Source organism: Haplochromis burtoni, unplaced genomic scaffold (assembly GCF_018398535.1).
Source record: "Haplochromis burtoni strain Fernald_Lab_line unplaced genomic scaffold, NCSU_Asbu1 Contig_230, whole genome shotgun sequence".
NCBI lineage: Eukaryota > Metazoa > Chordata > Actinopteri > Cichliformes > Cichlidae > Haplochromis > Haplochromis burtoni.
This window is the reverse complement of record NW_024582591.1, coordinates 112596-138543: the sequence shown is the minus strand read 5'-3', so window position 1 is coordinate 138543 and position 25948 is coordinate 112596. Positions and strand designations below refer to the sequence as shown.

The window sequence follows — 25948 nt, the reverse complement described above, 5'->3', positions numbered from 1 at the left end:
TAGGCTTTCGAGCCTATACAGCTTGGAGTAAGACAACATGTATGAAGAGGATGATGTGGACAAAATACTCATTTGCCTAATAATTCTGCACTCCCTGTATAATAATACATCCAGACACAGTCATTAATACTCATACACTTCAATCTTTAGTCACAGACATTTACCAAACAAGGGTTTAAGGACTCATAGTCACGAGGATCAGGCTTACTGCCTACTGACAGTGACAGTTTATTTTAGTTTTTTATTTTATCCAAGGGCACAAAACCAGATCACATTCTCACTTTCTCTCCATGTGCTAGTAGATTAGTCATCCATAGGTGTGAGGACAGGGCTGTGAACCTGCATTTTGTCAGGTTGACAGAGAGTTAAACATGAAGTCTGGGACAAATCATAAAGTTTCTCAAGTGTGACATTTGGTTAAACAATCGTCACGGGCGATTAGACTGTAGATAAGACAGGGGACTTTGGATATGTGAGGCAATCCCTTCAAAACAAAAATAAACAGGTATAATTTTTTCTTTAAGGACTTGGTAGGAAATTGTACAAGGCTAGTTTGGTTCCTGTCTTTAAGGATATTATTGTTTCTGTAGAGACTCCACAAGTAAGTTCACATTTTCCTCTTGTGCTTGTTGCCATGAGGGATACATGTAGTTGTTTACAGAATAATTTAAAAAATCTCCTCATTCCCGTTAAACAAGGAAGGCAGGAGACTTTACTTTTTTGCTGCAGATGGCTGCACCAATGTAAGAAATGCAAAAAATGTCAACATCTGTTACGAATCATCGGTGTTCAGAATGATATAAACCACACCTTCCAGATCCTCTTACCCACAGATTGATGCACCATCTCTATAACAGCCTACATTCACAAAGACATTATATACTGTAACGGTCTGTCTTCTGTTTACCCACATGTGCAGACATATATATTTACTCCATGTTTTTCTCTGAGTATTTCTCTAAAATGTTCCCGTGCCCTTGCTCCATGCACTTCTTTCCATTCTGTTCTTACCCTGCTCGTTCTAACAGGTTGATCCATGGCGCTTCTCTTGGCATCCGTTATTCCGGATCTTTTCTAGCTAGCCTGACAAGTTATGAGTGATGATGATTCTCCTGCCAGGAAACCAGGAGACCTAAACCTGTCCCATTCTGCAAGACTGATGGATGCTTGAACCAGGACTAGTTATCAAGAGACAGCCCGAGTCTTACATTTGATTTGAATGTGATTTTTAGTCAGACCAGTGTATTTACTTCCTGTATTTAGGTTATGGATAAAAAATATAAGATATGCTAAATGCTGCACATTACAGGAGACATGATGACAATAATTAAGCATCCATCAATTTGAGTACATTACATTACATGAGTTTTTCAAAGTTTGTAATGTAATTGTTGCTTGTAAATACATTTATCTAATCATGTCTTTATACATTTATCAACACATTTAAGAAATGTCTACAAAATACAGTAGATGTGTAACACACACAAATTTTCACACATTTTTAAAAAATCCAGTGAAGAAAAACAGCAAACAATATTTAGCCTCTAATTTTCCTTCATACAAGTTCACCAATATTTTTTATTTCGATTGTAGTAAAGTGCAGATGAGCCAAATTTATATGTATCTTACACTATGTCTCTTTGTATGCCCTCAGTTCATTTGTCTGAAACATCTGCCTTTCCTGATTGGCCACTCGGCTCAAACAAAGGGTTTGAACAGCTTCTTTGTATGTAATTCTTGTGCTTGAGAGGACTATGTTAAAGATACTCCTTCTGTTTGACATCATGGAGAGCCAAGTCTGAAGCCTGAGCTTTTGGTTCACAGGGATCACTTCAAACACTGACTAAGCTTTTGAAACTTTGGCCATGTTTGATATAAGAATCCATCACTGCGCACTCTGTTTATATGAAAGAAAGTCACAAAATCAGAAAGAAAAACCCCTAGAAAATGCACAACATTTGTTACAGAATATGTTTTATGTGTGCATGCTTGTGCTTTACACTGGTGTGTGTGTGCATAGTGTATATGGGCACATGCATGTTCCCGGGAATGTAAACACATTTTAAGACTTCCTGTCCGGGGATGAAACTGAAGAGAGCTTTAGAGAGTGAGGGAGGAAGGTATTAAGCCCAAGCCGCTGAATGAAGAGAGAGACTAAAAATGATGGAAAAAGAAGGAGAAATAGGAAAAGAGAAAAATAAGAACACACTGACACAGGTGAGATTTACAAACACAGATGGAGAGGCCAATAGACAGGAGGGTGTTTGAAAAATTTGGAGATATTCAGAATGGGCAAGTAGATCTCGTTCACAGATTTACGCACAAAACAGAAATGGAATTCTACCTGATGATGAACTGCTTAACGCAGAAAGACAACTTCCAGAAACGGGGATGAAGATACAAAGTTGCAAAGGTCACTGAAAGCTGAAGTATCCTTGGACAACGATGAAGGAATTTTGGATTAGGATTTAAAGACACCCCAGTTTCATCATAGTTAACTTCAGAGTTACTCATTTGACTGATCTCCTTTTTCTCAGCAGGTATGTCATATAAAATTTCTATTTTATTAAAAAATTGAAAACTTAATGAAGTGTTTCACCAAGTTAGATTTTTGTGAACTGTTTCTTAATCAGGGTGTGCTGAAACACCAATGGCAAGCTTTTAGTCCAATCGTGAGTACATATGTCTCTAAAATCAGAGTTGTCTTGAAGGGTTTAAGTGAAACTAGGAAAAAACATAATATATCACTGTCACACTCCATAATTTTGCCTTATTTGTTTTCTTAAATGCTGTCTTTTAGATGATCAGTAGCACACACACACACAAACACACACACACATAAAGCCAGACTCCCACGCTGCTAGGATTTATTTGCACAGTGTTATTTTGGATCTTCCTCTGAGCCCTCTCTTTTCCTCCCAGTATCATTTTACAGTCATTGCATCATGACTGTCTTTGATTTTGGAAGAAGAAGAGCAACAATAAAATGGAAACAGCGATGCATTAGATTACATCTGGGTTGCCTAATGTTGCGGTATTACAGTACAGTTACACTAGGCAGTATTTTAGCTTATAGCAGATAGAGAGTGTGAGCCCTACTGTAAATTTTATTTTAAATTAATAGCATTTTAATTTTCCTACCATAAATCTTTACTTGATGGCCCATGATGGCAATAGAAGAACAAACATGAGCTCGTCGTGCTGTTAGGGTTGCCTAAGGATTCCAATCATGTTATAGCTGTATCACATGTATTAACTCTTACATGCTTTATTTGACATTTGACATCAGTAAAAATATCCTAAATGTCATTCGTTTAGCCTGAAAAGTGATGACTTGAGAGGGTCAGTCAATTTATACGATTGCAGGTGCTACTAGATTTTGTACATTGAGGCTGTTTCAGGTTAATTTTGAGCCGCGTCTGTTGAGATGCATTCTAGATCCACTCGTGTGGGTCAAATCACAGAAAATTGTGGATTTAGGGAATCTTGAAACTATGTGTGTATTTTCTATGGGATAGTGGTGACAGAGTTCGAGGGTGACCTTGACACTGTGTTCCCACCACAGCTGCCCAGGTTCCCACAGAGGTAGGCACTTGCTGGTCTGGAAATAGTAAAAAAAAAACAAAAAACATAGAAGTGATCATATGTATGATGCACATAAGGAACAGAGGACATACAGAGGTCAGATGGTGCCTTGATACAGACACAAGATGTGCACCCGCAAGAGCAAGAAGCAACAATGTAACTAAATAATCTAAAAATGAAGAAAGTAGAATCCCTGTATTCTGAACTTCTGAGATTAAATTAGGTGACAGCTAAATTAGATTACAATAGAACTCAGAAGAGGAATAGGGAGTGGGTAGATCAGAGCTAGGTGGTATCTTATTGCTGTTTTGGATACACAGACTAGTTTGCAGTTATACAATAAGCAGTAGACATGATGTTTAATGGTTATAATGTATAATAAATCCCAACAGTTCCAGAGTGATCTCGCCATTTTTACTTTCAATAAAATATATTTAAACAATTATAGCTGCAATGTTTTTATTATTTAGATTAAATAGGGCATGATGTTGTGTGATAGTTTTTTTTTTTACAAAACCCCAAAATATACACTTTCTCATGCTCTGTGAAATATTATTTAATTTAATATTGTCTCATAGGCTATTTATAAAGTCTAAAGCATTTCATTTTGGATCCTGTGAAGACACGGTTTATGAACAGTGTGTAAGGGCAAACTAAATGCAACTGGCTGTAGTTACGGGTGTCACAGGAAAATGTCTGACTACATTTCTAAGAGTGAAATCTAAGTGGAAAACCTTTAACAAACTGAAAAGAAAAATTCTCAAAGAATGTTTGGGAACAGTTTTTAAGTAACTCTTAAATGCACAAGTTATTAGAAATAAAGAAGAAATGACAACAGGGCTAACTTTTTTGCCATTCTGCTGAAACTTACACATAGTTCATGGGTTGCTTAGAATGAATAACACTCATATTTGTGCATATATCATAAAAGAGAGAGAAAGAAGCAAGTGCCTAAATAAAAACTTTCCTCAGAGTGCTCCACTATAACGCTTGTAAGCACTGTTAATAATGATGAACTAGGTCAAATAAGCTGACTAATATCAGAGGGTGTTACTGTGAAAACACTCATTTATTTCCTTCAGTGCTCTTAATGTTGTGTGGCTAGACTGCTCCGGTTCATGCAGATGAATCACATTATTCATGCCTCACCCTCAGTTGAGCATGTTATTCCCATTAGCATGAATAGACTACATTTTTCATCAGCCGGATGATTATTTTGCTAAGAGATTTGTTGTAAGCAAGGAGCACAAAACACAAACTCCGGGCATCACATACACTGGGCTTCTTAAACCTTTCCAGTGTGGCACTCACAGGAGCAATTAAACTGCATTTGTCATGGAAGACAAAGGATGCAGGAGTGAAATCCAGCTCATTTATGCGAAACATCATGCGACTTTGGCCTTTTTTAGTGCTTTAAATGCCAGTAGATTCTCCATGAGATTGATTCTGTAACCTTTTTCTTCTCCTTCACAGTCTTCATCTCAACACGCTACTGCTGTCCTGTTGGCTTTAGGTGTAAAATCCTCAGATCACTTTTAGTAAAAGTCACTTAAAGTAAAATAATTAAAGTAAATAAACATACACACGCCAGTTCAAACAGGGGCTAATTAATGTAGCCATGAAATGACTCTCTTACTATAGATCTAAGCTTTTGTGAGCTATTTAAATGGAAAAGAAAACAAATGATCTATCTCTTTTTTATTATGATTAAATGAAAAGGTCCCTGGATGTCCAGAGTAATGACATGTTGTTTCTGTACTTTGTGAGAGGGTTATATCTTGGCCAATAAGAGCAAAAGTATTTATTTTTTATTTGTAATAATAGCTGGAATGAGAATTAATCCTAGCCCCTCAGGGAGTATTGCTGTAGTGATAAATAAATATAGTTACATTATAAATATATGGGTTCAACAAGCCAGATATTGGTTTAAAATAGCCATGCCAGTGTATCTGTGACACCAGCAACAGCCAGTATGAGGTCAGAGACAGAGAGAGTGAGCATCAGAGAAAAGGAGGACAGTGTGTGTCCCTATGTTTCTCTGTAGATGCTGAAGTCAAACATAGAAAAGAGGAAGTAACATAGTACAGCAAGGCAGGCCTTTAGAGGTGATGTAAGTGTAAAACTGCAGGTTTCTGTTTAAACATGAAAACTAATGCAACTAATGCGTGGATCTGTCAGTAAATGTGGTGTATATATCTCTCTATAAAACTTGTATTATTCTCTCTGACAGTTTCCACTTTATCATCCGTGTCATCCTCACAATCCTCATCAGCATCATTAAGGCGGCTTATCACCTCATCGCACATCATGATGATGAACAGTAATGGTACAGAGTCCTGGCTTTTCATCAACACTTCCTTTAATACACCTCAAATATCGGGTCCAGCAAACACAAGTGGTATGGAAAGATATCTTCAAAGACTGGCACATTTAGATGAGGGGCTCTACAATGACTTCTATGGCCTTTGGATTGCACTGGTGGTCATAAACTCCCTTATTTTCCTGGTAAGGTGTTTTGACGAAGGCTTTTTAATGTTGCACATAATTTCTATGTTGAAATTTAATATCTCTTACTAATTTTCCTTGCATCTATCTTTTAACTCTTTTGGTTTTTCAGGTGGGCATGGTGCTCAACATAGTTGCACTTTATGTTTTCTGTTTCCGCACCAAGCAAAAGACCACCTCAGTCATCTACACCATCAACCTGGCCGTGAGTGACCTCTTGGTGAATCTCTCTCTACCGACTCGCATCCTGCTCTACTACAGTGGAGGAGCTTGTATCACCTGCTCATATCTGCACATCTTCAGCTACTTTGTCAACATGTACTGCAGTATCCTGTTTCTAACCTGCATATGCGTCGACCGGTACCTTGCCATTGTGCAGGTGAGTGTCGTCTGTAGCTTGGTTACACAGTCGTGCTTTTGAAAATGCTAGACACTTGCACATTCTGTTCTGTCTTTGTAGGCTGAAGCCTCTCGTCGCTGGAGGAACTCCAGTGTGGCCAAATGTGTTTGCATTTCTGTATGGCTGTTTGCCATTGTGGTTACCTACTCCTTTCTTTCCACCGCTTTTCAGCACACAGGCTGCTGTCTCTCAAAGCTCCTCTTTCTCACCATCACTGAGTTCTTTCTACCACTTGTCATCATTGTGGTCTTCACTTTGCGCATTATGTGGGCCTTAACAGACCGTCGTCTGATGCAACAGAGCAGGTAGGTAGAACTAATATTGCACTGACAGATGGCGGGAAAGAAAACTAAAGTTGTTTTTCTTGTATTGAAGAAAATAAAGTGCATCCACAAAATATTCAGAGGAAATCACACACTGGCTCTGAATACTTATATACATGTTATGTTTTTGTTTTTTGTTTTAAATTTGCAAGAATTTCAAGCAAACCTTTTTCACATTGTCATTATGGGGCATTGTGTGCAGAATCTCGAGTGAAATGTAAATAAATCGATTTTGGAATAAGGTTGTAACATGACAAAATGTGGAACAAGTGAAGCGCTCTGAATACTTTTAGGATGCACTGCATTAACTGTTTACATGGATTCTCTCCAGTTATTCCAGCTTCACCGTGTAGTCCTAAGATGTGCAGGGGGTTTGTTAAATGTTGATTTTGAACTGAAATTGGGTTTGAATGTGAGCCTCTTTGTTCCATGTGTGTATGTGAGCCGTCTGTCTGTCTTTGACTCACTGACACATAGGATAGTTTATATCCCATAAAAATGCAGATAATGGTATCTTTAACTTTATTTTCTCAGGGATAGGAGAAGGAAAGCTGTCCAGCTGTTGACAACTGTGCTGATCATCTTCACAGTCTGTTTCACACCCTTTCATGTTAGACAGGTGAGCAACAAGTATTTGCAACAAGTATATATAAAGTAAAAGGCCAAGTAGTATTAATGATTGTATTCTCCCTTATGAAACTGTGGATGCTTTCAACTTTATTCTCTAAAAGGATTACAAATGAACAAATGTGAGGCAGAAAACCAGCCTTTGCTTGAACTACTCATAAATTATGTCCATGCTTGGGTGAACCTTGACCCTGCATTGTGGGTCACCGGTAGGTTCAGGACAATTTTGATTAGACAATATTACCAGGTGATAAAGCAACAAAAGAAAAATCTATATATATATATAACATAAATATATAGACAAAAATACATGTACAATATTTCAAACCAATATTGACATGTATTAAAAAGACAGAAAGTTTATGTATACACACACATACAGTATACACACAGTACACAGTCCTCCATTTTCAGCAGCTCAAATATAATTGGACAACTTCCTGATAAATAATTTTATGGTCAGATGAAGCCTGTTTCCTCACTAACACTCAGGAGGTTCATGTATCATTGTCAGAGTCTGCAATCAATGTAAACACAAAGGGTTTACAGCAAGGTGCAAATCCACTGGTTAAACTTAAGGACAGGAAGGGCAGATTAGACTTTGTCAGAAACCATCTAAAAGAGCCTGAGCAGTGCAGGAAAAGATTATTTGGACAGATGACACAAAGATTAACTTGTACCTGAATTGTGGGAAGAGAAAAGTATGGCGAAGCAAAGAAAAAGCTCATGATCCAAAGCATACCACGTTATATGTCAAACATGGTTGGAGCCAGTGATATCGCATGGGCATGTATGGCTACCAGTATAACAGGGTCATTAGTATTTATTGATGATGCAACTGCTAACAGAAGCAGCAGGATGAACTGTGAGGTGTGCAGGGCTGTACTCTGATCAGATCCAGACAGCACTTCATGGTGACAAAAACCTTACCGCAGAAGCAACCAGAGCGTTTCCCAAGACAAAGAAATCGGACAATGTTCAATGCCCAAGTCAGTCAACCCAGTAGAGCAGGCTTTTCAGTTACCAAAGACAAAACTGAATTCAGAAAGATCCACAAACAGACAGCTACTGAAGATGACTGCAGTAAAGTCCTGGCAGAGGAGAAAACTGAGCATTTGGATATAAATGGCTTCTAGACTTCAGGCAGTCATTGACTGCAAAGTTAACATAAAATACTAAACTAAAATACAATAGAATGTCATTTTAAAAAAGCTGAATACAAAAGTAGGGAAAATAGTAAGGATCTCAAAGTTATAATTTTAATAAAATACAACAAAGATAAAAACAGTAAACAGTGAAACACAATAAACATATTAATGAAATGAACGTTTTTGTTTGACCAAATGATAAAAATGTATTTGCTTTTATGGGAACATTTGGCATTGCCTGTTTGTGCTGCAGGTGGTGGTATACTTCTACCCTGACATGCCTCACCATGTGATAGTGTACCATCTAACTGTCACCCTCAGCAGTTTGAATAGCTGTATGGATCCTGTTGTCTACTGTTTTGTTACAAATAATTTCCAGGTAAGACTGAAGCACTTTTCCTATTCTCTTCCTCCACATTCTTTAACCTAACTTGACATTTTTCTTCTTTTCTCCACATCCACCTGTCCCTTCAGGTGTGATATGCCCATCATCATTTTTTTACTCATTGATTCTCCAAATAATTTACTTCTCCTGCTGTCTCCAGGCCACTATGAGACATCTTTTCCGCCGCGCAGAGCCCAAGCAGACCAGTGGTGACATTGTCAGTATGCAGCACAGCTCTAAAGCCTCAGCAGGGACGGACAACGCCATGACTAATAATGTTATATTGATGACCAAGATTCTCAGATCACTGCAGAGCAGCAACACAGGAAAGGACCGCACACTGTAAAATATTTTACAAAGGGTGCATAAAACTATAAGTTATAGGGATGGCACAGTTAAAGTTCTGAGTTCTGCAACTTGCTGACCAGCAGAACTCAACACAGACACTCAGTGCTGCCATTGTTTTTTTCAATGATGAGCGCCAACACAATAACATGCAGATATTCACATGTATATGATATTCACACCAAGAAACATTGCCATCACTCTGGACTGACTTTTCATTTGTCAATGTCTATAGACACTTGGTCAATTTAGCCAACTGCCCTCTGGATATTATTAGAAACTACACAAGAAAATGTCTCAATAAAATGGTAAATATTCCAGTGTTGTCTGTTTTCCTTTTATTTCTGCCATTCAATTTAGCAGAAATAAGATGCATATTCATCAGTGGCGCGGTGTCACTCTTACAGAAAGGTGAGACTCTTTAACAAGATGAACTGGACCAGATTAAAACAATGTGCTCGCAACCTCTTGCTGGACTCTTCCTGGCTGAAAAATTGTAAAATGTTATTCTTTCTATAGTTTTCATTTAAATACACTGCTAAACAAAATGTGTTTGGCCTCTGACATTTTTCCCTCCTTATCTTTTCTGGCTGTTTTTTTCATCAGTTTTGCATGTGACTAGACTCAGTGTCAATGCTGGTAGCATACGACAATACCTGGACCCTACAGAGGTTGCACGGGTAGTCCAATCCTCCAGGATGCCAGAAGGTTTGCTGTGTCTTCCAGCAGAGACTCAAGAGCATGGAGTAGATTCTAGGAGACAGACAGTTACATTAGAAGAGCTGGAAAGTGTTTTAAAAAGTATTTAACCCATCAGCAGAACTGGTATCTGCTCCTTTGTGCAAAAAGCAGATATCAGGAAGAAGACTGCCAGAGCCCTACAAAATGACCACTAGCAGGCGTCCAGTATGAATGTCTCTGACCAATCATTCACAGACAAACTTAATGAGGGTAGCTTTACTCAGTGGGCCCTGTGCTTACTGTCAGGACATTGGAGCCTAATTGATGTTTACCGTATAATATCAAAATTTGCCACTGCGGCCCTGAACTTTTCTTGCAGGGTCACCCTGAGGATTAACCCTGAGGCATGAAAGGTTCTCGAAAAGCCATGGAGAACGTTATACTGGCTTTAACATTGTTCAGCACGACTGGTTTGGGGATGGGTCAGGCATGAAAAGGCTTATGGAGGGATGCACAGACCTCTACAGGCTAGGTTACCCACCCTGAATGATATTTGGTATCAAAATGAAATCTTATGTTCACCTGACTTAAATTCAATGGAACGCCTCTGGGATATTACGGCCATCCAAGTTGTCCTGTCCTGTCGAGTAGCTGATGCCTTCGTCCAGATCTGGGAGGAGATCCTCCAAGGCACCATAAGTTTCCTCATCCTTGTTAGGCATGCATGCAAAAAGGCCATACATAAAGCCATACAACATATTGAGTAACATTTGGAATTGTTGCAATGAAATTTCTGAAAAACGGACTAGGCTGCTACATCATTTTTTCAATTTGGTTTTCAGGGCATCTTTAAATGCAGTTCTCTGTTGGTTGATCGTTTTCATTTCTGTCAAACAATGTGGGATCCTTTCTTTCCTAACACATTACCCAGTCCACATCAGTACAGGCAAACTTTTGAGCAGTGTCGTTACCATTTATAGAACTATTAGTTTAGCAAATGAAGCAATCAAACACTTAGAAAATACCTGACTGCCCATTAAACTGTATCAATGGAAAACTGTACATTAGGTGTGTCAAAAGTAAAAGTACTCATCCTGCACCAAAAAATTCCCCATCAGTGATATATGGATCAGTATTGCTGCTCCTGATATTTAAGGTGGAGCTCATTTTAAACACTTGTTCTCTTGACTGTTCACTTTATAGGTTGACAAAGTGGATCATCTGCCTCCATCTCACCCTATATCTAACATCCTCTTCTGTCTGCATTTCCTCCTTCACTACATCCACGAACCTCTTCTGATGTCTTCTTCTTTTCCTCCTGCTGGCAGCTCCATTTTCAGCATTGTTTGTCCAGTATATCCATCATTTCTGCCCGCCATGTGTCCAAATCATCTCAGCCTTGCCTCTCTAACTTTGTCCCCAAACAGCTCAACTTGTGCTGTTCCTCTGATATATACTAATTTCTAATCCCATGCAATCTTTAACCAGCTCAGAAACTGAGATGTGAATTTAAAAAGTATATTAAATACGTTTTCTCTTCTTGTCTTTCTTTAATAGTGAGGGCATTTTCCTCCTCAATCCCCAAACAAGTAATATAATCAGAACATATTAGAGAATAATAACTACTGATGTACACCAGGGAGCAGCATTGCCTATTCTTTGAAAAAACCAATGGAGAACGAGCCCGAAGGAAACTTCAGCGCATTGGAAACCGCTTGGACGAATGATTCTGTGAATGTAAGCACAGGGTTGTTTGTTTGTTTATGTATTTATTTATTTTTTACAACAGAGTATAATATTATGCGATTTTTAAATAGCCTGAAGAACTGATGGCTTCTAATTAATCAATCTTCAGAGCCTGTTTTTGAAGCTCTAGATCACAATAAATGTATATTGGAGCAGGGAGGAAATTAACCGAATTAATGGTCAAGTTAGTCAAAGTCAATGGTTTAGGAACAACATATAGGAACATATATAGAGCTGTAGGACCAAGTTCTAGGAAGAGTCGAAAGCGTGCTAGCTAATAAATAAAAGAGTAAATGAATTAATGAATTATGAATAAATAAATAAATATCCTCCATTATGACTTTGTGAATTGTCTTTTTTTGCCAGTTCTTGAGGTCCATTATTGTTGACATATTTTCATTTCTTTATGTTATCAATCCATGCAATTTTCCATGCAGTTGGTTCCACTTATATCATGCTAGCTAGTTGCCCTTTCACCGGCGTCCATAGGTGAGGCGTTCGCTGACGTCACGAAGGTTTTCTGATGGCCACGCCCCGCTGTGTTAATGTGGAAACCATTGAAATTGGTGAGTGTAGTAAACCCTATGGTCACCCAGTTAGCTTGCAAAGGTTTTGCAAACCTAAAGAAGTGAGAGGTTTTTTTTTCTTCTTCTTATTTTTTTTTTGTGCTAACACGTCATAGAAGTTTTCCACAATGCGGAACTGGCTGAGCTTTACCACAGCGCTGTAAAATCTCAGGTACGTTACACGTTCCTGTCTGTCATGAAAGTGGGTTTCTCCGCTATTAACTCGCTAACGTAAGCTGCTTAATATCAGCCAAGCCTAGCTTGCTAAGGTAACTTTTTGCGTCAGTCAAAGTCAGGTTAACGGTAATGCGCCTGAATTCTGGTGTTTTTCCTCTCAGTCCAGACGAGAATACACTTTTATCGCTGTGCGCCTTATTCGCATAAAACGGCAAATAATTTTTAATATATTAATTTATTATTTATAGACTGGCAGGTAGTTCAGGTGAGGCAAAACATGTCATAACTGGTCCAACGAGCCCCTCGGACCTTCACGTGTACACACAGTCCTGTGAGAATTCAGCTCGCACACCTCGATGAAGTTTAAAAAAAAGTTACCTTTCTACATTAATTTGTTTGGATTACTAACTAAACACAAAAACACTTTGATCTGTCTCTTTGTGAAAATGACAGAAAACTGCACAAAGCTCTCATTAAACATCAACTTGATCAACATGATCTAAGCTTTTTTTCATATTGCTCAACTCAGAAGAGCCAGGCAGAAAATGAATAAGTAAAGAATAGAAGAATGGTCTTTGCCATGCTCTCTTGTAAGGTATGTGTCAATAGGATCTGCTTGCTTTCTGCTCCACTTACGCAACAGCAATAGTGGTGTAATAATGGTTTATTTTTTAATGTGGCTCTTGTCTATGAGTCTGATTTTGCTATTATGACTTAAAGGTTCTAGATAGTGGCGATGTCACTGTATTTAACAGAGCAATCTTGGGTTAATTCAGTCTAAGTTTTTTGATCGTTTGGCCCTTTATTTGAGTCTATGATGCTTATACTTATTGTAAATTATTTGTTATGTCTTACGTCTTAATTTATACAAACCCATTATGGGGTGAACCTCTCAAACCCTAGACTAAGGGAATCAGGTGTCTCTGTTCGAACTCTTAGGCCTTTTGTTGGCAGTGTCTGGTTCCACTTATTCCCCTTGAAAAGAGAGTTGTAAGATAAGAAAATTAAATCCTAAGGGCACTGATCTCTTCCAGGATGATGATAGATATGAGAGTGCTAGGAGTCTATGACCTTCACTGTCACCAGATCTGAACCAAACTGGATACCTGTGCATTGGTATGGGTTGATCTGTTTGACCACTCTCTCCATCAACATCATCTTATCATTAAGGGAGGTATTATCTCTTTGAGTAGTGGCTCTGGGAGTTATACAATTAATATAATGTATTGTATTCTAATTTTTGCTACATAAGTTTTGTTTTGTCCACTTCCTGCTGTGACAAAACAAATTTCCCACGTGTGGGACTAATAAAGGTTATCTTATCTTATCTTATCTTATCTTATCTTATAAGGAGGGAATAAAGCAATTCTGGGGGAAGATGTTGCTACAGCACCCTTCTAGGACAGTGGTGTATTTTTTTTTTTCATTCACACTAGAATTTACTTGCAGAAATAACAGTTCATTAAAAAATCTACTTAATAATAATAAGACTTCTGTATCAGCATTTGGAGACTGAACAGATTTTCTGGAAAATGCACTAACAGGTTTCCCTGTTTAAATCAAGGTAAAGCTACATCCTGTGTTGTCATAGCTTTAGCTTTTTGCACAGCTGGTATCTGTTTTTTTTGTTTGTTTTGTTTTTGCAGGTTAATTTGTAACATTATTAGTAGGAGTTTACTGAGAAATCTCAAGATATTTTAACCTGGACTTGCCTGACTAGCACAAACTTTCTTAGTTGGACTTGCCCAAACTTCATGCACACAGCCACTTCTATTCAGGAGTTCACTGCAGGTCACCACCACAAACATCTGCTGGAGACCATAAAACACTTATCACCCCACCTCGCCTCTCTTACACTCTTCCCTACCCATCACCATTAAATACTTTTGGAGATGTGCTAAAACTGTGATTGTTCTCGCCTCTGTGTTTCTTTTGCTTTGACCTTAGTAGTGACTTGTTAGTCTTCTGAAATAGCTTTATCTTCTCATGAGCTATAAAAAATCAAGGTGAAAACTATGCCTATTACATTTTTTGACAGTGATAAGATGGTAAGATTGTGCTTGTATTTATAGGAAAAACTGTGGCACAAAGACATATATACTGATCTATAACAGCCACAAGCAAATGGTTCCCCTGAAGTCAAACCAGACTGAAATGGAGATGGCAGCTGAGGGTGGAGATGCTTCTCGTCTTCCAGAGATCAGAAGACCCAAAGAAGAAGAAGCATATGACAGTGAGAGTGAGACAGACATGGACGAGGAAGGCAGAGGAGTACGAATCCCTCTGCATCGCTGGGTAATGCACGGGACAGTGATGTTTGGACGTGAGTTTTGCTATGCCATGGAAACCGCTCTGGTAACACCAGTTCTGCTGCAAATAGGTAGGAGACACAACACAGTTTTTTCCTTATCCAGTAGTTAGTTATCTTAGTGACACATTTGTGGCAGCATTCTCCTAATCACTGTCAAAAAACTTGAAGAATGGTTGCAGTGTAGCAGCGATTATGCTGTGTTTGGTTCACTATCTATATAACAATAGCTGGATTTGATTTGCAGTGAAGCTAACCACTGTTATCCAAACCAGATGCACATCAGTCTGTGGTTGTGGTAGTAGTCAGGTAACAGTGGTGACTTTGTGGAATTTGATTGTTGTCACAATTCATTGGTTTCAGGGCTGCTCTTCTGTATCATGTAGCCCGTATCTCTACTCAAGCGGGGAGCTTTGTGGTTTGATGTCAAGTTAGCAACCATAACAGACCTGGAACAAAAGCATTTTTTACTGGTTAGGTATGAGAAGAATGTTTAACACAGCACATTTCACTTTTCTGCTCCATTAACAACATGATAAGACTGACTGATTCTAATTAACGTGTCTGATTGGGTAGTTATTTTTTCATATGCCAATGGAGTTTATTGCTAAACCTGTTGAATGTAAATGATCTACCAAGTAATATTGGTTATAGATGACAACGGATTATTGACATAGGATTTTTTTTTAAGTTATTGAACTGAATCAGCCTCACTTATTTTTTGGAATGGATACGTTTTAAGCTAATTACATTAGAAAAGGAGAAATCTTTATGCTTTTTCTTTGCTTTTTAAAGCTTCAGGACTTGCAAACGATTGTGTTAAGACTGAAAGACACTGCTGAGCTGGTGAAACATCAGGATTTGTTTTGTCTTACCACTCATACTCTTGCTTACTTTGCCATAGCCAACACCTTTAAAACAAACATTCAGCAAGTGCAGTTCATTTTATGCTGGGACAGGTTGTAATTTTGAACTTACCTTTGATTATTGCCAAATAAATGCATCCATAGCTTGTTGAAATCCCAGGGTTCTTGACTGAAGATGTGTTTAGAAAACTGTTTGACATTGCCTTTAAGCACAGTAAATGTGTTTTATTAACTTGTTGCAGATACACAACTTTGTTCATGTTTCTTTGTTCACAGTGCACAAGGTATGTTTGTAACCTAAAACTCAAGTGAAGTATAGACACGATTTTTCTTGTCTCATGGGTTTATCATGCTTTTACTTACCGTATGTGTATTTTTTAGCTCAGACAAACATTTAGAGTTTTCTTCCCCATGTACTTGTATTGGACACACAGAGACACATTCATGTATAACTACTTCATTAGTGAAAAGTGTATAAAGCATCTCTGAGCTTTGCTGCATAAGTCTGTTGAAGAGGAAATAAGCAGTAATGGAAAAGACAGCTGGAGAGAGAGATATTTTTCATGCTGTGAGAAAGTTATATTCGCTTTTGTTGACTTAAGGGAGAAGGAAGGCAGGAACAGAGCATACTGTTCCCTTGAGAATTATCCAGCTCAGTCAGCCTGCTGACATAATTCATCAGATTTTAAACCTAAAAGTCCACTTCTTTTAGAGTTGATGTACACTAAAAATGGAAATGCTTCTCCGGTTTGGAAATGGATAAAAACAACTGAAGAGTAGTGTTTTGAGATTTGCAGACATGCTGTAACATAGTTTTGTCTTCGACATGCACAACTACAGGTTTCACCACTTTCCTGTTTGTAGCATATTTTTGACTGTGTTGATGTAACTGGCCACCATATTACCAAAAATGCTTCTGCTAAGTTAAAAACCACTGATAATGGAAAAGCACTAGTGGTTCTTCAGCTGTGGAATGCAAGTCATGTGATATTATTAAAACATGGGAAAACTTGCCCTTTGTGTATTGAAATCATAATGAAAACGTTCTGTGCCTGTTTCTGCATGACAGGCATCTAAATTTGGCTTAACTTTGACTTAACTTATTCAAAACAGAGCCTGGTAGATAAGTAACTTATTACAAAACAATCATCAGCTTTTTGTCAGCATTTTTATTTTATTTTAGTGAAAGCTAAAAACTGGTTTGCAAACGAGTCAAAATACAAATATCTAATGCCAAAGAGTCAAAATACAAATATCTAATGCCAAAGCCTGATAGATCTCAATATTTAAAAGAATAGACAATGGACAAATACTGCCTTGCATCAAAATAAAAATAACAGATGAAGGTATTAAATTCTGCAGACTATGTTTTATTCCCACCACCGCCTAAATAAAATGACAAATTTGAGACATTTACTTACATTTGGTTGTAATACATTAAGTATTAAGTTTTGTGGCCTGTCAGAAAACAAAAACACTTGCTCTTAGATCAGATCAGATTAGATTGCTGTTTTATAATTTGTCTTTAAAGCTCTCTGTGGCTTTGCTCCAGGTTACATTTCAGATCTCCTTAGCCTGCACCTAACCACTCCAACTCTGCGTCCTCCAGTCAAATACTTATGTGGGTCCCATGCTCCCATTTAAAATCTAAAGGTGACAGGGCTTTCTCTGTTGCTGCTCCAAGACTCTGCAAGTCTTCCCTCTTTTATATAGTTCTCCTTCTCATTGGAAATCTTCAACTCAACTTGAAGACCTGCCTATTTTCACAGGCTTTTGGATCACTTGGAAACACACACACACTTCACTATGCTGTGGTTGTTTTTTAATTCTTATATTAGCTTTAGTGTAATTGAAAATACTTGAATGAATCAATTGTGTTTATTTTCCAGGTCTTCCTGAAAAGTATTACAGTTTAACCTGGTTTCTCAGTCCTATCCTGGGTCTCCTCTTCACACCTCTGATTGGGACAGCCAGTGACCGCTGTAGCCTGCGATGGGGCAGGAGAAGACCGTTCATTCTGGGTCTTTGTGTAGGTGTACTGCTGGGAGTGGCACTGTTTTTAAATGGTTCATTAATAGGTGAGTGCAAGGCTTCAAGGGAGATAATCTGCTAACAAATCATAAAAAATGCAGTTCACCAAATCCGGTCTGTGTATATTTTGTGGTATTCTCTTCAGGCCTTTCCGTCGGCGACACTCCCAATAAGCATACTATCGGCATCGTTCTTACTGTGCTGGGCGTGGTGGTGCTGGACTTCTGCGCTGATGCCTCAGAGGGACCAATCAGAGCTTATCTGCTGGATATTGCAGACACAGATGAGCAAGATATTGCGCTGAACATTCATGCATTCTCTGCTGGTAAGTCTATGTAGATTTTTGGAGGTTTCGTTCTCAACATTCACAAGACTGTGAACCAGGAATTCATTCAGCGGGGATCAGACTGTCAACATTCTTAGGTATCTGGACACCAACACACAGTTCACCACGCATACTACAGCTACTTCGTCCTCTTTCCCAGAATGAAATTTAAGTTGAAGGCTCACCTCTTTGACACAGTGGAGGAAAGACATGGACCGTGTAATTTGAATGTTTACATGGATGCAGAAAGCGAATGTTCTGAACATTATCAAATCTGAATACATGCATAATGTTAGGATTACAGTTACACAACCCTCCATACATATTTACAAATAATAATGCTACACTAATCCCCTTATACCTGTCTCTTTAGGGCTTGGTGGAGCAATAGGATACATGCTTGGAGGTCTAGACTGGACTGGCACAGCTCTGGGCCAAGCATTTCAATCACAGGAGCAGGTTCTCTTCATGTTTGCAGCCATCGTCTTTATTATCTCTGTCACACTGCACATGTTCAGTATCCCTGAGCAGCCCTTCAGTCCATCAAACCAGGTTAAAGACACAGAAAATGGGGATTCTACTGGCCAGGTATCTTTGAAGCCAGCTGGCCGCACACTGGATGTAATTACAGAAGAGGATGCTTCTGCTCGAGCTCGATCCAGAGACGACCCTGAATCAGATCCTAAGGAAGTGGAAATTGACTTTCTTGCTGTGGAGCGAGTAAGGAGTAAAAGTGATTCAGTCTTAGCCATGCCAGATGCTACAATTGAGTTAGATGCAGACCTTGACCCAGACACACAAAATTTCTTGCCAGAGACACACTTTCAACCTGAAATGCAAGAAGACCTTGAAGATGTTTTCAAACTATCAGATTCCAGTGCTGAAACTCCACCTTCTGTCGGACCACAACCCCCTCCTGATGGGATGGCCGACGTGACGCCTATAAGTTCAGTTTTATCTGAACTTAAAGATTCAGCAAATGGTCATCCGTCCTTCCAGCAGACCAACTGGGGCTCAGAGGATTCCCAGTTGAAACTGGTAAAATGGCTGCTGTGATCAAATATGGTTTTTGTTTGTTTTTTAGCTTATGGTAACTTTGAGACAAACAGTGTTCCTTCAGTAATTTGTACCACACTGCCTCTCTCTTCTGTCCTAGCAGGCCAAACCTGCCAATGGTTCTGAGTTCCCCAGTGTTATGAAAACCCATGGCACCAAGCCGGGAAACCATACATCCAGTACACGGCCAGGCAGACCCACCTACTACAGACAAGTATGGTTTAATTTATTGTTTAATCTTTAATTGACAACATAGGTTATTTTGCAGATGTATAAAAACTGATTTTGGTGGGTTTTTTCTCTTCAGCCCTCATTTACCTTTTCATATTATGGTCGAGTTGGAGCACAACGGCATCGAATGCGACACACAGGACATTTCACCCCTCGGCCAATCACCACGTCCCAAAGTTTGAATGATTTAAGCATCATCCAGCGGCATACAGACAGACGACGGTTGCAGCTTTCAGCCAGCAGTGTGTCATCTGAGGGCTCAAGCAGTGAGGGAGGAACAGACAAGGGTGGGAGTGTACGGCTGCTGTGGTTGTCCATGTTGAAGGTGAATTTCTTCTTCATTCTCCTACTACAGCACTGGATTATGTCAACAGAGATGATTGATGTTCCAGTAATAAATACTGCCTGTATTACTTTCACTCTAGATGCCCAGTCAGCTCTGGAGATTATGTGTGTGTCACCTGCTCACATGGTTCTCCATTATAGCTGAAGCTGTGTTTTATACAGATTTCATGGGGCAGGTTATTTTCCAAGGAGACCCCAAGGTATACACACAAGCACACACATACAGATACCTTCCAAATCCCATCTGTATTGTTGTTGAAGCACTACCTGACATCATTTGGTATTTTGTATTCCTTGGAAACCACACAGTAGTGCAGTGGACTTAGCACATTGCTGCGATCACCCTGAGAGACCACAAAGCTCCTGCATGGAAAAATATAAAGTGAAACTAAGTTGAACCTTTTGTATCATTTGTCATTTAAAGGCAGGCATTCCAGAAAAAGTTTGAGGACCACTGCTGTATAAGAACAGACAAACAGCTTACCACATTTTACAATTTATGAGTATAAGGCACTAAAATGTCAGTGGAAGTCAAATCGTCAGTGTTTCTACTTTTTGTCTTTTTTCTTTAAGGCACCAGCCAATTCCACAGAGCTACAAAATTATCACAAAGGAGTACAGATGGGCTGCTGGGGACTGGTGGTTTATGCTGCTACTGCTGCTGTCTGCTCTGGTAAAACTCAAACAACTTCATTTTTTTATAGAACTATTCAGCTAACTACTCAGTGAATGACAGTTTTTCTCCACCCAGCCATCCTTCAGAAGTATCTGGATCATTTTGATCTCAGCATTAGGGTCATCTACATTCTTGGGACTCTGGGATTCTCAGTAGGTGAGCTGACTTATTAGAATAGTTGAAATATGAGTATAAATGTTGTTAGCCTCTGTAAAGTTACTTACGGATTGAATTCCCTCTCATCTTAGGTACTGCAGTCATGGCAATCATCCCTAATGTTTATGTTGCGATGGTGATGATCAGTACCATGGGCATCATCTCCATGAGTATCTCCTACTGTCCCTATGCATTACTTGGCCAGTACCATGAAATAAAAGAGGTATGATCACACTTATGTTCCTGGTGCATACTAAAACCATTATGGTCAAATCTGAGGTTGTTTGACCAAATGTGCTGTAATTCAGTTCAATTCAGTTTTATTTATATAGTGTCAAATCACAAAAATTAAAAACAATCCTTATATTTAAAATTGTGTTAATATCCCCAATTACTTTTGAAAATGATTGATGTGTCTATAAATGGCTCCAGTTTTTATAGTTTCTAAACAGTTAATGCAATAATTCAATTAAACCACTTTAATTAATTACTATTTGTTTTGAGCCTCTTCCCCATTTATTCAATTAGAAACATCTGTCGTTTCAGTATAGTTACAGTCTTTCCTGTCATGCTTCTTTTCTCAGTACATTAACCACAGCCCAGAAAACACTCGAAGAGGTTTTGGGATTGATTGCGCTATTTTAACCTGCCAGGTAAGTACTGTACCAAATTAAGCTGACCCTGATGCATAAATTCAGGTTACACTGAGCAAAATGAGAAACGTTCAAAAGTGAAACGGCATGTTTAGGTTTTTGTAAATAGTCTGGTTACAGTATTTCCTCTTTCAGGTTTACATCAGCCAGATTTTGGTTGCATCAGCACTTGGATCTGTGGTAGAGGCAGTTGGCAGTGTGCGTGTCATTCCCATTGTGGCCTCTGGGGGTTCTTTCCTTGGCTTTCTTGCAGCTTGTTTCCTTCTCATTTATCCTGATTTGGAGCCCAGCAGCTCAGAGCAGGACGAGGATTCGGTGGGTTTTCCTGGAGTAGAAGACCAGAATGCAGAAAATACCAGTGAGCAGACACAGGCTCTGCTGAAACTCACAAACACAGATACAGAAACGGAGAGTTTGAATAAGATGGAAAACCACTCTTCTACTTGAGCATGACCATACAAAGACTTGTTTAGGATTATGCTCATCAAGCAGAAATCACAGGATGTGAGGTTTTTACCAAATGCATCTACTTGATTTACAGATTTTACATTCTGGACCTTTCTGAAGGAAAGATCAGAAAAAGAAAAAAAAGACATGGCGGAAAGTTAGGTCCATATTAAGATATCAAGGTGGAGCTGAGCTGGAACAATTATTTGCTTTGTGTACTAACAGAAATAAGTATTTCAGTTTTGATATGTTTCATTTGTCGTACTACCTCAGCTCTAATGCAAATAAATTTCCAGCTGCTTAGATTTAAAGAAGCCATTAGAATACCAAAAGACAAATGACAGCTATCTGTTGTGACTGTTGAAAGTAAATTAGATGGTACTACTGAAACAAACTTTATTGAAAAATGGATTTAAGAAGCACACAGGGCACTTTCTGTCTCTCTTCTGAATGCTGATGCTGCAGAGTAAAGTAATGTCTGACACTTTACATCATAGAAGCTGTTCTATAACTGCTTAATAGACAATCTTGATGCTGTAAAAGTTATGTGTATTCCTGCATTACCTGCAGGCTAAATGCAGATGCAGAAAACATTTTTCAATTTCTTGCTGAAGTGCCTTGAGATTATATTTTTGTTTAAGCTCTTTTTGATGCCAGATATTAATGTTGCTGGCTTTAATGCAATGGGATTCTGTCATTTAGACATAGGTCACTTTAGCTCACTCAGTATTTTGTCATGTGTGCATAAGGTTTGTTGCATTTGTGCAAACTGTTGTTGTCAGTATTGTCTCTGGCAGATAATTGGAATTCTCTTTGGGCATCTGAGAGGTTCCATAATGCATAATGTGTGTCTGTTGTTGACCACACAGAGACTTTCAGAGTTGTGGAGACTTTTTTGTGTTTACTTGAACGAAAGGATTTTTTTTAGTCGCACCATTGAGATTTTATCCTCAGTTTTTCAATTCTGCAAACGAAATCTAGGCTGTTTTGAACTTGAGTAAGTTCATGAAAATCAGGTTCCGTGGCAGAGTTAAAAATGTGAAGGACAGCAGACAAGTGATCATTGCTGAAAGAGGTTGTTTATCTTTATTTGTTAAACGTCAGGACTGAGAATGTTTGTAAAAAACATCTCTTTATGTGTGGAAGGCTATCCTCTTTGAAGAATAAAAGAATAAAAATCCAGCAGTCACACTGACTTCAAGTGAAAGTGTAACAAAGTGAGTCAGCGCTCTTACCCTGATGAAGTTAACTATTTTAGCCGAAACATCAACAGCATAGTTAATTTTTAGCAGTGACTTACACAACACCTTCTGGTGTATTTAATAGTGCAAAAAATGCCAATTTCAGTTCTAGGTTCATTTCTCTCACTTTATACTGTATCTGATTCAAAAGTCAGATGTTTTTTCCTTTCAGATTTGGACAGCCATCGCTTTTAACACCTGCCAGTTTGTCCCAATTTAGCCCCCAGCTTATCAATTCATGCAGTTACCTCCATGAACAAGTAACTCCCTGTCACAGTCCCTTTCATAGAGTGCATTTCTGCCAGCTCCTTTGTAATCTCACACTCTTTTGTTATCCCACGTACAAAGATGAGAAACTGGGCTGTGTTGCGGACCTAACAGCGCTCATCCCGAACTGAAGTGAAAAGTTAAAATTGTCTGGCTAAAGCCTCACATTTTTCACAGTGTCCTTGATCTGTCTTGTTACTATTTGCATATTTTCAAATACTTCTTTTATCTCAGGGCTAATTAGCCAGGCAGAGTCCACCAAATACTCTTTGATAAACTCCTCATCTGAGAACATCCTACTAGTTGTGGGTAGACGAGGCCTCGTGAAGCGTTTCAGCACATTCCCCAAACTGTATCGTTACTATGTCGACACATGTTGTTGTTTTGCTCCATACTGACACCTGCTGGACCTTAAATATCATTGCAGGCAACTTACTTGAGACTCACAACAGACACTGATTCAATGACCTACTCATACTTGTATACTCTGTAAGGTATTGTACTTTCCATGGAATCATTTTATATCTTTTACATTTCAAATATTGTCTTTAAAATATATTGTGAATGACATTAAGTGAAAATTAAAATGAAAGTATTGTGAATGTAATATTACCCATTTAAATGTAATTGACTCAGAGTTTATTATAAATTTCTATTCAGAAAAATACGTTTATCCAATGTTGTTGCATTCAGTCTATTGCGTTTTTTTGACACCATTTCCCCAGCTTTGGAAAACATACGCTCACGGGGCACAGATGAAACTGGGGTACACAAAAACTGTAAAGCCAGGTGGAAAAGGTTCGGATAAGACGTCTTCCTATTCCCCCAGTACGTTAAAGGATCCTCTGATCTTGGAATGTTTCTCTCTGCCAAGTAGCTGGACCTCAGTGATGGAGTCCGCTGTTGCATTGTTGGTTTGTCTGCCAACTTCTTCATCGAGCTGCAGGTTTTCTGAAATAATAAAAAATGCATGGCCATTTTAGTTTTTGTCATCTACCCCAAATTAGTATACATTAGCATCAAAATAAATGTAAGAATAAGCTGATAATACTGAACTTGTCTGGAACAGGTGACTGCTCTGATGAAGGTCCAGGCTGTGGCTCAGATGCTGTGCGGGACTGCAGCACACTCCATTTTCAGGCGACTGACTGCCTTACTACACTTGGAGGAACTACGAAATCCGAGTGTTTTAAATCTGGGGTCTAAAAGGGTTGATAGGGTCAACACACTTAATGACTCCAGGTTAGAAGCAGTGTCTGTGACATGACGCCTAAGTTGGTCATGGAGATGGGTGGCTGTTTGTGTGCGTAGATGTAAAGAGTTCCGGTCAAGTGCACAATAAAGCATTTTCATCATCGGGATGATCTTTGATCCTGAAACTCTCCTCAGACAACTCCACTGTGGCCTGATGGAAAGGGGCCAGCACAAGAAGTGCTTCCCTTATGATGTTACACTCATCAGCCGTAAGTGGAGTTAAATCTGTTGAAGAGAAGCAACAGATACCCAGACTGGTTCTTTCTCATCATGTAGCCGTGACAGCATCTGATATGTGCTGTTCCAATGTGTTGGTACCTCGTTGATAAGTTTCAAGATGGGCCGTCCCATCTACTGCTACACTTTGGCAAGCTTTTCTTTGGCTGTAGTGCTGGATCTGAAGAATGATACGATTTGTCTAGATTTGTCTCTTATGGATGAAAGTTCAGGGATTTGATAACATGATTTCTTGACTAATAAATTTATTTTGTGTGCAATGCAAACTGAATGTCGACTTTGGAGAGTTCTTGTTGCTGCAATCATGTTTGGTGCTGTCGGTCAGTGGACACCTTACCTTATTTGTGATGGCCCAGTCATCCATCATGCCTGTTTTGAATTGGGCCAAATTGTCTGCAGTGTGACTTTGTGGAAAGTGTTTCACACCCAACACAGATGTACACAACTGCATATTCTCATTAATGTAGTGACAGGTAAGAGCCAAGTAAGCCTCCATGTTCAAAGAGGTCCACATGTCAGCTGTTATACTCACTGCCACAGCTTGCTTTACTTCCATTTTCACTCGTTCGAGTTCCTCCGCATGTTTTTTGGCTATCAATTCCTTGATGGTCTGAAGATGAAACAAAATTAAATCAGTATGCAGTACTTAACATCAGCTACCTGATGAGACTTTGTCTATACAAACCTTTCTGGTTGGCAAAACGTATGATGGATCACCTGAACCAGCCCCCTGAACCCCTCACTCTCCACAATACTAAGGGGTTGGCAGGCCTTTATAATAAAATTCAGGACTGCCTGGCCCAGAACAGTCTTCCTAGATGCTTGATTTCAAAATAATAAAACACATATTAATAAAAAAATTATGATAAAGCTGCTCAATGTCTATATAAGCCTACCTGTGTTTGTCTCTTCATTTTCATGTTTGGCTCTGTAATGCCTAAACATTGAGGAGGTGCTTTTGTTTGTGTAAGAAAGCTCCGCAGAACAGATGCGACATTTAACCTGCATAAAATGAAAAACATAATTTACACTGCAGGTCACACTGTTGTTTTTCCTATTCTGATAGATTACACTGAAACAAAGACAGACAAACAGTTAAAATATCGAAATGATCCCACACAGCAGAAACGTTTCTTTTTCTTTCCTTTCGGGCTCCATTTTGTTATATAGAGATATGTATTTTTTTTTTTAATCTTTGCGAGAGTAATTTTTTTTCTTTTTTTGGGGGGGGGACCTCATTCCGTTGACAGATGCGGACAGGATGCTGAAAAAAGGAAACTTACTATTTATCGAAAATCATAAATTTTCCGTGAAAAGTCAGACACGTAGATATCTCCTGAGCGGTTAATCCACTCAGATAGGGCTCT

The 25948-nt window shown here is 38.8% G+C and overlaps 2 protein-coding genes across 3 annotated transcripts; both read left to right on the top strand.

The window, feature by feature from the left end:
- Window positions 1–1675: 1675 nt before the first annotated feature.
- Window positions 1676–9619, top strand: LOC102293022 (G-protein coupled receptor 20). The gene is made up of 7 exons (XM_005937545.2): window positions 1676–2540; window positions 5816–6090; window positions 6203–6469; window positions 6551–6795; window positions 7348–7432; window positions 8842–8967; window positions 9134–9619. Exons 2-7 carry the CDS (start codon window positions 5893–5895, stop codon window positions 9317–9319), a joined length of 1107 nt encoding a protein of 368 aa, XP_005937607.1. The 5' UTR covers window positions 1676–2540; window positions 5816–5892; the 3' UTR covers window positions 9320–9619.
- Window positions 9620–12275: 2656 nt separating this feature from the next.
- Window positions 12276–25744, top strand: LOC102292721 (solute carrier family 45 member 4). Of its 2 annotated transcripts, none has more exons than XM_014338505.2 (13): window positions 12276–12483; window positions 14561–14868; window positions 17552–17740; window positions 17839–18018; window positions 18392–19056; window positions 19178–19288; window positions 19382–19630; window positions 19731–19850; window positions 20224–20323; window positions 20402–20482; window positions 20575–20705; window positions 21067–21135; window positions 21271–25744. In XM_014338505.2, the coding sequence occupies exons 2-13, from the start codon at window positions 14613–14615 to the stop codon at window positions 21580–21582; spliced, it is 2463 nt and encodes an 820-aa protein (XP_014193991.1). In that variant the 5' UTR covers window positions 12276–12483; window positions 14561–14612; the 3' UTR covers window positions 21583–25744. The 2 variants fall into 2 exon arrangements, with proteins under 2 accessions (XP_014193991.1, XP_042082786.1); XM_042226852.1 differs by having other exon boundaries at window positions 19175–19288.
- Window positions 25745–25948: the final 204 nt, after the last annotated feature.

What these genes read in the sequence shown, in the direction of transcription:
- LOC102293022 (XM_005937545.2), top strand. Translation starts at nt 5,893, where the DNA reads ATGATGATGAACAGTAATGGTACAGAGTCCTGGCTTTTCATCAACACT. An exon ending in CGTCTGATGCAACAGAGCAG is followed by an intron (nt 6,796 to 7,347) that starts GTAGGTAGAACT and finishes TTATTTTCTCAG; the next exon opens with GGATAGGAGAAGGAAAGCTG. An exon ending in CACCCTTTCATGTTAGACAG is followed by an intron (nt 7,433 to 8,841) that starts GTGAGCAACAAG and finishes TTTGTGCTGCAG; the next exon opens with GTGGTGGTATACTTCTACCC.
- LOC102292721 (XM_042226852.1), top strand. Translation starts at nt 14,613, where the DNA reads ATGGTTCCCCTGAAGTCAAACCAGACTGAAATGGAGATGGCAGCTGAG. An exon ending in TGTGGTTGTCCATGTTGAAG is followed by an intron (nt 19,631 to 19,730) that starts GTGAATTTCTTC and finishes CTTTCACTCTAG; the next exon opens with ATGCCCAGTCAGCTCTGGAG. An exon ending in AGTACCATGAAATAAAAGAG is followed by an intron (nt 20,706 to 21,066) that starts GTATGATCACAC and finishes TTCTTTTCTCAG; the next exon opens with TACATTAACCACAGCCCAGA.